Consider the following 11,469-nt stretch of genomic DNA (forward strand, 5'->3'; position numbering starts at 1 on the left):
TCCCCCGGCGCTGCACCCACACCCCGGCCTCCTCGGCTCTGCACCCCTCCCCCGGTGCTGCACTCACACCCCGGCCTCCTCGGCTCTGCACCCCTCCCCCGGCGCTGCACTCGCACCCCGGCCTCCTCGGCTCTGCACCCCTCCCCTGGCCATTGTACCCACTCCCCGGACCTGGGCACTGGGCCCCTCCGCCGACACTGCACCCACACCCCAGCCTCCCCAGCCCTGGGTACTGTGCCCCTCCCCTGACATTGCACCCACACCCCAGCCTCCTCAGCATTCCACCCCTCCCCCAGCACTCCACCCACACACCACCCTCCCCAGCATTGGGCATTGTGCCCCTCCCCCGACACTGCACCCACACCCCGGCCTCCCCAGCCCTGGGTACTGTGCCCCTCCCCTGACATTGCACCCACACCCCGGCCTCCTTGGTACTGCGCCCCTCCCCCGGCACTGCACCCACACCCCATTCTCCCTGGCATCGGGGGCTGTGCCCCACCCCTGACACTGCACCCACACCCTGCCCTGCCCAGCACTGGGCACTGTGCCCCTCTCCCAACACTGCACCCACACCCTCACTGCACCCCTTCCCTGGGCACTGCACACACACCCAACCCAGCACACACACCCCGTCCCCGAGCACTGCAGCTCTCTCTCCTCCTGGCCAGTGTCCCCTATCCCCCCCACCAGCATCGGGCACTGCACACCTCCCCCCAACACTCCTAATTAACTCAGAATCCAGCACCCGTGCCTTAGCGACTGCTTTCCCGCAAGGTGATTCTCGGCCCAGGAACCCTGAGCAGAGCCTGGGACTGGCCCCACTCTTCTCTCGCTAACTGCCACTCAGACCTTGTAGGAAGGAGGCATTTGACCTTTCTGCCTCCATTTCCCCAGCTGTAAAACACAGCTACCATTCCTGCAGGCTGGCGAAATTGGCAAGAGCCCTGCGACACCAGAGGATTAACACTAATTCCCTTGGTGGTAGAATGGCACTTTACCCATGACAAAGATGAGGAAGATCCAGCCCTTAAGGAGCAGTCAGTCACCTTCAGCCAGGTCAAGAGGTGCGGATGGCTGGCCAAGGAAAGCACCAAGAGAACTCAAGAAGAGTGGACTGGAGCACATTCCAGCTCTACCACTAAGGACAGGCAGTCCTTGCAGTAGTAATGGGGATGGAGCACGGGCGACCAAAACAGCTTAAGGGGAATCTTAGCTGCATCAGAAAAAGCTGAACACCCCAGTCCTGTTTTACTACAGTTCCGGAGCAGGCCACACTCCACCCCTACAGGAGGGCAGCAGCTGCCTTCCTTGCACAGGGACGGAAGAGTTCTACTGAACTGAGCATGCAGCAAGAGACTGGTAGAGCTAGCCCTGGGCAATTGATGGAGGAGCTTCACCCACCACTGAAGCAGCGCCACCTCTGGGGTGGAACTTGGCAGCTGTTTTAGCAGCACAAGACAGTTCAGCAGAGGAAGGGAGGAAAGCACCAGTGTCCAGCTGAAGCCGTAGGGGGGTGTGGAGAGGAAGTTTGTAATGGACAGCAGAGACCCGGAGCTTTGGGAGAGGAAGGGCGGGATTTGGAAGAAGTCTCCATGTGGGTTTCTTGCTCCAGAGTGCATGGCTGGAAGCAGCTACTTTGTCTTCTTCACCCCAACTCAGAATACCCATGTTAAACAGACCGCCACCCCCTGGAGAGAAAGCAGCTAGCCCCCATCCCTACCACCAGATGGAAGCAGCAGTCGCTTGTCACTTTCTCTATGATTTATTTGTTAGACTATTTGGTACATCAGGTGCATATGGAGAACACAACACACGGCAGGAACCGGCTCCCCTACCATCGGCTGCTCACGCCTGACTCGGCCAGACGCAGCGGTGGTGGCATGATGGGGCGGGGAGCACACAATCAGAACTGCAAAGCTACAGCTTCACACCAAGTGCAGCCTAACGCAGCGCGGGTCCCACGCGGCCAGGGCGCTGAGACCACACAGGGCAGGTGGAGAACGGGCACTGGAGCACCAACAACACGGAACGCTTCCCGCAGGCAAGCGCCCCTCGGGAACGGGGCCTCCTGCCCCAGAGTCAGGCATGGGCCCAGGGGACATCACCCCTCCCCACCCCTGCCAGCCTAGCTCCCCTCCCACCTCCACACAATACCCTTTAAGAAGAACTGGAGAATTAAAGGGGAAGGGACGGGGTCTGCAGCCTGCCTGCACTGTCTGGCCAGTCCCTCACCGGAGGCTCTGGCAGGGCACCTCCCCCGCCTCTTTCACAGGCACAAAGTCGGTAGCAGTTGAAAGAAAACACAAGACTGGGGCAGTACGTCCAGGTGGGGCTCGCTCCTCCTCTCCCCCGCCCCGGAGGCGGCTACGTGGCTCCTGTCGGCGGCTACAGTAGAAAGCTGGGGGTGACTCGTGGCTGATATGGAACGTAGCAGAGTGGGAGACTGGTTGGTCAGTGGGGCTGGAACGCCCGGCCGGGGGCTCCAAGCCAGGGGCTCAGTAGGCATGGTTAGCCACGTAGAGGGACTGCCCGGCAGCACCGGAGTCATCTCCGCTGCCCTCATACTTGCCAAGAGCGGCCAGACTGTTCACCTAAGACACAGGGAGAAACCAGTTAGCATCCTGGTCCCTGGCTGTGCCCCCAGCCGTGGCCCTGGCACGACAGGGGACATGCCAGGTGCCACACTGGGGAAGAGAGGAGCGTCCCCCACCCACCCCACCATTCCCGTTTTCACTGCTCCCTTCACCACGTGTGCCAGACACCATTTCTAGCCCGGACGTGGAGATTCCAGACACACAATACACACGCACTCCCTCCTGGCGTCTCCCGGCAGCCCTGCCAGGACGCACTGGGCTCATCCCAACACTTTGCTGGACACAGGGGCTTGAATGGACAATTCCAGGAAGCTTTAGATTGCAAGTGGCCAAACAGATCTTTCACCACGACACCTCGGGCTGGGGGCAGGGCACCTCCTGGTCCTTGCTGCCCAGGAGTTTCCAGGGCAGGGAACTGGGGAAAGGACCCTTCGCAGCGCACCCCGACCTCCGGCTCAGTACCTCGGCACGCTTCATAAACGCCTCAGTGGCAGAGCTCTCGTTCTCCCTCTGGCCACGCCAGGCGTTGAGCGCCGAGGCCTGCAGGGCACGTCCGTAGGAGAAGGTCAGAGCCCAGGGCCTGGCCAGGGGGCAGTTGTTGATGGCGTTCAGATTAATGGAAGCTTCCTCCTCACTCTGCCCCCCAGAAAGGAAGGTGACACCTGAAAACAAGGCCAGGAATTGAGGGAGGGCTCGAATCCTGGGCTCAAACCCAGATGCGTGGACACCCAGGGCCTCCCACACCCACCTCCTGCACAGCCCCGAACCTCCACTGCAGAACAAACTGCAGCACCCACAAGCTGAGAGAGCCGGGCTTTGCCTGGCCCGGGTAGCAGCGAGCTCCCCTCTCCCAGGCCTGGCCTACACTTACAAATCAAATCGAGCTAGCTCCGTCGCCCGGAGCACCAAGGATGCCTCGGTCGCCAGAGTAACTGCCTCGAGGGGGCCATTTACCACAGCAACAGACACCGCTTCCGTCCACGCAGGACACGTGTCCACACAGTGTACCAGGGTGCAGCGGTGCTGTGCAGTGTGGACAGCCTCGCACCCCCTGCTCTGCCAGCAGACGAGGGTGCTACCGCTTGAGCGCGGCTGTCCCAGCAGTGGCCGGGATGCAGGGAGCACCAGCCTCTCCCATGAGCTCAGCACTGTTCCCTTCCCGGGCAGGGACGCCTCGGGACCAAGCGACTCCACCATCTGGGGGTGGGGAGCTCAAAGGCAGCTGCTCTGTGCCCTGGCTACCTGGGACGGCGGGAGGCACGGTGCGGCGCAGCGCTGTCACCGTGGCCATGGCGATCTCCTCGGCGCTGTACTTGGTTGGGCAGGCGTGCCCTGGGGTCACCATGTTGGGTTTCAGTAGCGTGCCCTCCAGGTAGACGTGATGGTCACTCAGGGCCTTGTACACAGCCGCGAGCACCTGAAAGCAAGGCAGCAAGCGCCTAGGTCCCACGTCTGCTCTGCGCCCTGGGGAACCCAGGCTCTAGGGTCTCCCCACGAGCCCAAACCATGCCCCGAGCCCTGCTCGGAGCCCAAACCATGCCCCGAGCCCTGCTCGGAGCCCAAGAAGCTGCTGGGGATGTCCCACGTGCCCCAGTGCCAGGTGCAGGGCAGGGCCTGGAGTGCTGTGGTGACGTCCCAGCATGGCGCCTTCTGCCCACCAGGGTGGCAGTTAAGACTGCAGAGCCCTCTGAGTGCAGGCGACCTGCATGGGGGATAACGGGGCACGCAGAACAGCGGCTGGGGTGGGTACATTTCCCTAGGCAGCTCCACTGACACATCGTCCCCTGGTCTCGCTGTGCGCCATGCCCCCCAACGCCCCGGCACTGCTGGGGCAGGGCTCACCTTCTCGGTCACATACTGGCAGCGCTTCAGGTCATGGTCTCCGTCGGGCAGGATCTCCGGCTCCACAATGGGCACGATGCCGTTCTGCAATGGGGAAGGTGTTATGGGTAGCACCCTGTGTGGCAGAGCCGGAGGGAACATGCCAGACAGGTCTCCTCACCCAAGGGTGCTCTGCAGGGGACGATGGGGCGGGCAGGTTTGCCCTGCAGGGCAAAGGCCTCGCCAAGCTTTCACCCCCTGGCACCAGCGCGCACAGGTTCCCTGGTCAGAGAGGGGCCCCACAGCTGGGTCTAGCAGAGCCACGGAGCGTTTAACGCAACTGGGCCCTGGGATCCGTGTGAAAGGTGCCATCCAAAACCACCCCCAGCTGGCGACGGGGACACCTCACTGCCCTAGGGACTGAGCGCCTGGCCTGCCAGCCAGAGGCCTCCTGGCCCCCCCGAGCGAGCCCCTGCACCACCGGGGCTGCTCAGTGCTGGGGCGGGGGAGCGGGAGAAGACCCCGCAGGGCTCAGGTACCACTGACTGGATGGGGCCAGCGTTGCGCCCAGCCCCCTGTGACCCGAGTGGAAGCTCTCTGGGGCAGGGCCCTGCACAGCACAACGCGCAGTCAGAGCGACGCTGGGCCCCACAGCATAGAGCCGCCCAGCCCCAGTCTGGTGCCCCACCGCGCTGCCCTCACCTGCTGGCAGATGCTGGCGTAGCGGGCCAGGACGTTGGCGTTCTCCAGGATGGCGAGGGCCGAGGGGGTGTTCTCACTGATCTTCAGCACGCAGCGCCACTTGGCAAAGTCCGCGCCGTCCTTCTTGTACTGGGCACAGCGCTCGGACAGCCCGTCCAGACCTGCCCCGACACACAGCTACCCTCAGCCAGGCTCAGCCGAGGCCTCTGGGCCCACCCCACCCTCTGGTGCCAACCACTCCCCGGGCAAGTGGGAATCCCATCCTGAGGGCACGTGGCAGCTGCCCCAGCTCCACCCATCAAGACGGGGAATCGCCACCGTTTCCAGACAGGTCTGAGGGGTTTGTTCAGCATTACAGATCTCAGCTCGCCCAGCCCACGCACAGAGCAGCCGTCTCGTACCTTGGGTCGTGGTTTCTCCATCTGTCCCAGCCAGAGGCACGACGCCCTTGTCCACCTGCAAAGGGAGCGGCGGGGCACAGGTGAGGCCAGACCGCAGCGCCCCGGTAGCCCCTCCCCGGGACTGGCTGGAAACCCAGACACACACCCGCCCCAGGGAACGCAGGGCATGCCCAGGAACAGGACAGGGGCCTCGGTGTCTGGGAAAGCAGCCCCGGCCTGAGCTGAGTGAAGCCATGGCAATGGGAGCAGAGCCTCTGAGCTGTCAGGGTGAACAGCTAGTGCGCCTCCCTGCTGAGTCCAGACACCCCGAGGGCACGTCCCGGGGCAGCCACGCGCACGGGGCCTGCCACACCCCGGCATCGGCCGCCAGAGGGTGCAAGTGCCCCACACCACCCCAAGCAGAACCGCTCACGGTAGCCCCCAGCCACACACCTTGATGCCCACCACGATGCCCTTGTCTTTGATCATCCTGACGAAGGGGGTGCCGTCGTCCCCCTGCTGATACATGGTCTCGTGGAAGAAGATGACACCTCCGATGCACTTCTTCACCCGGTTGTCGGCACTGAACAAGATCTGGCGGTAGAGCCGGCGGTTCTCCTCTGTGTTCTCCACCCCAATCTGGTTCAGACGCTTGGCCATGCTTCCTGGAGGGACAGAGGGGGGCATGGATGACGCATGGGATGCGTTTCCCTGGGGGAAAGAGGAGCCCAGGGGAACGCTGGATTTGCCACTGAGCACTGGGTCTCAGCACCAGCCACACCCGATGGCCGGGGAGCGAGTGGCAGGTGGGGGCAGCAGCTGCCTGGGACACCAGTGCAGGGAACAACTGTCTGGCTGTAGCTCTGCGAATACCCATGAAGGAGCAGCAGGCGCAAAGGCTGGTGTGGTTCTGAAGGGAACGTCACCATCTGCGGAGAGGAGATAAACAGCCCCCAGTGATCCCTGGACCACCACAGCCCAGGACCCCTTGGCGTGAGCCTTGGACTCTGGGATCACGAACGCCTTTGGGGCCAGAGGTTGCAGCAGGAGTTGTGCAGAGGGAGCCTCTAAAGAGAGCGCAGCACGGCACACCGGGTTTTCTTCCTGCCAGCTCCTGAGCCAGCTGTGCTCGAGCCTGGGATGTCAGCCCTGGAGCTGACAGCTCAGCACCATTTCCAGAACCTCAGCGCCCCCCGTCACTGATGTGCCAGGCCAAACCCCAAGCTGGATGCCGAGACCAGCATGGGGGGCTGCAGGGAGGGAGCAGGAGCCCAGAGGGGTCATTCTCCCCAACAAGGAGTTATTCAGACCAACCTACGGACTCATCCGCTGCCAGGATCCCCTTGCCTGGGGCCACGATTTGCAGTGCGATGTCAGACAGCTCCTTCTTCTGCTCAGCCGAGAGCGCGGGATACTGGTGCGTCATCGTTACGGATAGCTGGAGTCTCCTGAACTGGGGGTGGGGTGAGCAAGGAGTTAGCCCATCCCCTGCTCTGGGGAGCAGGGACAGATGGAAGTCTTCACCTCTGCCACGAAGGCAGAGTCCTGGTCCCCGTTCCCGCCCCCGCAGCACTGACAGCACTCAGCGGCCTTCCCCACTGGTCAGCGTGCACCGTGACCCCCTTCAGGAGCTCCCCTTCTGTAATACACCCACTTGCCCACCAGGAGGCACTGCGGCAGCGCACCGACTCCAGCCCCAGGCTCTCCATGCAGGAGTGTTGGCTGGGGGTTATGTTTGTGCCAGTCCCAGGCTTCCCCGGAGGCGCCGTGTCGGGAGCAGGAGTGGACAGAGTGCTGGCTGGGGAGCACCTGCCCCCTCCATCGCAAACACCGCAGGAGGCTCCCCCCAGACACGGCAGTGTTGCTGCTTCCAAAACTCCAAGGTCATTTGCTAAACCTGGTGCCCCCCCAACGCAGGGGCACCGAGTCTGCAGTGACCCCTCGGCTGCCCTCTCCCTGCACCGATGGGGGAATTGAGCCCATCCAGGCTCCCGAAACCAGCCGAGACCCCCCCAGCCCGGCATCCTTGGGAGGGGGGGGGGAGGGGACCAATCCCACCCTCTCCCTCCGTGGCTGTGGTACAGCTGGGTCAACACGCCAAAGACAGGGAAGCAGCCCATTGCCACCCTGCCTCGGTCAGCAGCCATCTGGCCAGAGGCTTCTCTCGGATTGTCCCGGAGACAAAGGGCCAAACCCATCCACCTGACTGTCCTAACCCGAACGGGGCCGGTTACGTAACGGGCAGTGCTGCCACCCCAGGCACGGGCCCAGCCTCGTGCAGCACGACCCAGCCTGCTCCTCCCCCTCCCCCCCCCCCCCTGCCATCTCAGGGCTCTGCTGCACAAGCCGAGAGCCAGGATTAGATACTGGGTCCACTGTGCTCCTGGCACGAGCCTCCCCCAAGCAGGGGAGATGGCCCCCGCTCCCCTCCGCACAGCGTGGGGCCTTCTCTAGTCACATCCCGAGGTGGGGGCAACAATCAGACCAGACCGGGGAAATGCCCAGCCCAGCCGGACGAGGTGGGCTATCAGCTCTCGCCCCACCCCTTGCGCTCCAGGCCGGGGCAGCGTACCAGCCCCCTTCTACTGTGGGAAGCTGGCCGGGGAGACTCACACTCACAAAGCGAGACTGAGGCAGAGCCGGGAACAGGAGCCCCGATTCACAGTCCTGAGCTCCAACCCCAGGGAGAAGGGAGCCTAACAGCATGAGAGTCCATTTCAAGCTCCCTGTAACCCCCACGGAGGCCCGGTCACGGGGCTACAGGGGCCCCCAGTGCATGCAGCCGACTTCCCATGCAACCCACAGAAATGCTGCTCCAGCAGGGAGCAGCCGTCGAAGCCCATGTGCAGCCCATAGGAACCTTGCAAGTGGGGACTGGCTGGTCAGGACAAGCCTGCAATGCGCCATAAGCCAGTTAAGGCCGGTTACCAGCCTGTCTGCTCCAGCACAGCGCCCAGGCAGCCCGATGAGCTCAGAGGCTCATCACGCAGCCAAGACCCAGCCAGGCTTGTCAGCTGGGTGCTGGGGTGACCACTCTGCAGCCAGCTGGGGCCAAGCCCCCTGCTCCCAGAGCCAGACGGACCCCTCCAGAGAGGGGCATGAGCCAGGGTCCCCAGCCTGTCTGCCGAGCCTGGCACCAAGGTTTGCCATGGGGACAGCACAGAACTCGGCTGCTCGGGACCACGGACCCTAGGGTCTTCTGGGCGTCTGGGGGCACTCAGCTGGTGTCAGCAGATGGCCTCTGGGCAAAGGCCCCCCCAGCAACCGCCCCTCCCAGCCTCTCCCCCGCACCATCGACCCCCCAGCATCCCCCCGCACCCAGCCCCCCCAGCATCCCCCCCGCACCGCTCCCCCGCACCACTGGCCCCCCAGCATCCCCCCCGCACCCAGCCCCCCCAGCATCCCCCCCACACCGCCCCCCCCAGCATCCCCCCCGCACCACTGGCCCCCCAGCATCCCCCCCGCACCACTGGCCCCCCAGCATCCCCCCCGCACCACTGGCCCCCCAGCATCCCCCCCGCACCGCTCCCCCGCACCACCGGCCCCCCAGCATCCTCCCCCGCACCACCGGCCCCCGAGCATCCCTCCCGCACTCCCAGCCCCCCAGCATCCCCCCCGCACCGCCCCGAGCCACCGACCCCCCAGCATCCTCCCCGCACCGACCCCCCAGCAACCAGCAACCCTTCCGCTCCCCCCCCCCAGTATCCCCCCGCACCGGCCTCCCCAAGCCACCAGCCCCCCAGCATCCCCCCGCACCGCCCCCCCCAGCAACCAGCAACCCTTCCGCTTCCCCCCCGCACCGGCCCCCCCAGGAACCCTTCCGCTCCTCCCCCAGCATCCCCCCCGCACCGCCCTCCCCAAGCAACCAGCCCCCCCCGCATCACCGGCCCCCCAACATCCTCCCCCGCACCACCGGCCCCCCAGCAACCCTTCCGCTCCCCCCAAGTAATCCCCCCCCGAGCCTCCCCAAGCCACCGGCCCCCCCAGCATACCCCCCGCACCGCCCCCCCGCATCACCGGCCCCCCATCCTCCCCCGCACCACCGGCCCCCCAGCAACCCCCCCACCAGCCTCCCCAAGCCACCCGCCCCCCAGCATACCCCCCGCACCGCCCCCCCCCGCATCACCGGCCCCCCAACATCCTCCCCCGCACCACCCGCCCCCCAGCATCCCCCCGCACCGGCCCCCCAAGCCACCGCCGGCCCCCTCAGCATCCTGCCCCGCCAGAGCCGGGGGCGGCGACCTCGCTTCGCCCTTCGGCGCGGCGCCCCCGGCCAGGAGCCCCTCGAGCCGCCCCAGCTCCGGCCCGGCGGGGGCAGCGTCCCGGGCCGCCCTTACCGGCAGGCTGGGCTGGGCTCCCCGGCGCGGCGCGGCGGCTCTGCGGGCTGCGCGGCTCGGGCGCCGGTAAATGAGGCTGGAGCAAGTGCCGCAGAGCGACGTGACTCCGGCGGGCGGGGCCGGTGACTCAGCCCCGCCCGCGGCGCCGGGGGGCGGTTGCGAAGCGGGGGAGGGGGGCAGTTCCTAAGGGGGGGGGCGGGGGGCAGTTCCTAAGGGGGGCTATGGGACCGGGGGGCAGTTCCCAAGGGGCAGGCCAGGGGGCCATTCCCAAGAGGGGGGTAGGGGGCAGTTCCCAAGGGGCAGGCCATGGGGCTATTCCCAAGAGGGGGGTAGGGGGCAGTTCCCAGGGGGGCTATGGGACCACAGGGCAGTTCCCGGGGGGCAGGGGGCAGTTCCCAGGGGGGCTATGGAACCAGAGGGCAGTTCCTAAGGGGGGGGGCAGGGGGCAGTTCCTAAGGGGGGCTATGGGACCGGGGGGCCATTCCCAAGAGGGGGGCAGGGGGCAGTTCCCAAGGGGCAGGCCATGGGGCTATTCCCAAGAGGGGGGTAGGGGGCAGTTCCCAGGGGGGCTATGGGACCACAGGGCAGTTCCCGGGGGGGGGGGCAGGGGGCAGGGGGCAGTTCCTAAGGGGGGCTATGGGACCAGGGGGCAGTTCCCAAGGGGCAGGCCATGGGGCCATTCCCAAGAGGGGGGCAGGGGGCAGTTCCCAAGGGGCAGGCCATGGGGCTATTCCCAAGAGGGGGCAGTTCCCAGGGGGGCTATGGGACCACAGGGCAGTTCCCGGGGGGGGGGGGCAGGGGGCAGTTCCTAAGGGGGGCTATGGGACCAGGGGGCAGTTCCCAAGGGGCAGGCCATGGGGCTATTCCCAAGAGGGGGGTAGGGGGCAGTTCCCAGGAGGGCTATGGGACCACAGGGCAGTTCCCGGGGGGCAGGGGGCAGTTCCCAGGGGGGCTATGGGACCACAGGGCAGTTCCCAAGGGGGGAGCAGGAGGCCATTCCCAAGGGGGGGCAGGGCGCAGTTCCCAGGGGGGCTATGGGACCAGAGGGCAGTTCCCAAGGGGGGATAGGGGGCAGTTCCCAAGGAGCAGGCTATGGGGCCATGGGGCAGTTCCCAAGGGGGGCTATGGGACCAGAGGGCAGTTCCCAAGGGGGGGAAGGGGGCAGTTCCCAAGGGGGGGGGGCAGGGGGCCCTCTCCGGCACTGCCTGCCCTGCTACCTGTGCCATGGCTGGGGGCGCAGGGCCTTAGGCTCTGCTGCACCCCCTGGGAGAGCCAGGGCCTGGCTGGAGAACGCTTGTGGGCTCCAGCACCCGACCCAAGCCGAAGCACCTGACCCAGTACGTGACAAGCAGGGAGAGCATGGGGCCTGGCTGCCAGGGCACCCCCGCAGAACCCCCCGGGGGGGCCTGAGGCCCTCAAACTCCAAGGGCCCTGGCACTTGCATGGACCCCTATCCCCATGCTGCTCTTACGCCCAAGGCAGGGAGGCCAGGCAACCTCCCTGTCCTCTCGCTGTCCAGGCCCCCCGTGGGCCCCTCGCAGTACCTGACCCTGCCTTTCCCCCTTCCAGGAACCACTGCCAAGTCCTCTCCATTCAGTCTCCCATTGTCTGGCCCTGAATGGCTCCTCTTAGCGA

The 11,469-nt window shown here is 65.9% G+C and overlaps 1 protein-coding gene across 3 annotated transcripts; it reads right to left on the reverse strand.

Annotated features, from left to right (window-relative positions):
- Window positions 1-1,746: 1,746 nt before the first annotated feature.
- On the reverse strand, window positions 1,747-9,981 carry ALDOC (aldolase, fructose-bisphosphate C). Of its 3 annotated transcripts, none has more exons than XM_037880512.2 (9): window positions 9,835-9,981; window positions 6,812-6,945; window positions 5,951-6,162; window positions 5,519-5,573; window positions 5,118-5,278; window positions 4,437-4,520; window positions 3,837-4,011; window positions 3,057-3,256; window positions 1,747-2,591 (listed from the first exon to the last, which is right to left on the reverse strand). In XM_037880512.2, exons 2-9 carry the CDS (start codon window positions 6,921-6,923, stop codon window positions 2,496-2,498), a joined length of 1,095 nt encoding a protein of 364 aa, XP_037736440.1. In that variant the 5' UTR covers window positions 6,924-6,945; window positions 9,835-9,981; the 3' UTR covers window positions 1,747-2,495. The 3 variants fall into 3 exon arrangements, with proteins under 3 accessions (XP_037736440.1, XP_043386923.1, XP_043386922.1); XM_043530988.1 differs by having other exon boundaries at window positions 6,812-6,950; window positions 9,835-9,880; XM_043530987.1 differs by lacking the exon at window positions 9,835-9,981 and adding an exon at window positions 8,117-8,218.
- Window positions 9,982-11,469: the final 1,488 nt, after the last annotated feature.

This window comes from Chelonia mydas, chromosome 17 (assembly GCF_015237465.2).
Source record: "Chelonia mydas isolate rCheMyd1 chromosome 17, rCheMyd1.pri.v2, whole genome shotgun sequence".
Lineage (NCBI taxonomy): Eukaryota > Metazoa > Chordata > Testudines > Cheloniidae > Chelonia > Chelonia mydas.

What these genes read in the sequence shown, in the direction of transcription:
- ALDOC (XM_037880512.2), bottom strand. Translation starts at nt 6,923, where the DNA reads ATGACGCACCAGTATCCCGCGCTCTCGGCTGAGCAGAAGAAGGAGCTG. An exon ending in GCATCGTGGTGGGCATCAAG is followed by an intron (nt 5,574 to 5,950) that starts GTGTGTGGCTGG and finishes CTCCCTTTGCAG; the next exon opens with GTGGACAAGGGCGTCGTGCC. An exon ending in CGTGCCTCCCGCCGTCCCAG is followed by an intron (nt 3,257 to 3,836) that starts GTAGCCAGGGCA and finishes CCTTGTTTTCAG; the next exon opens with GTGTCACCTTCCTTTCTGGG.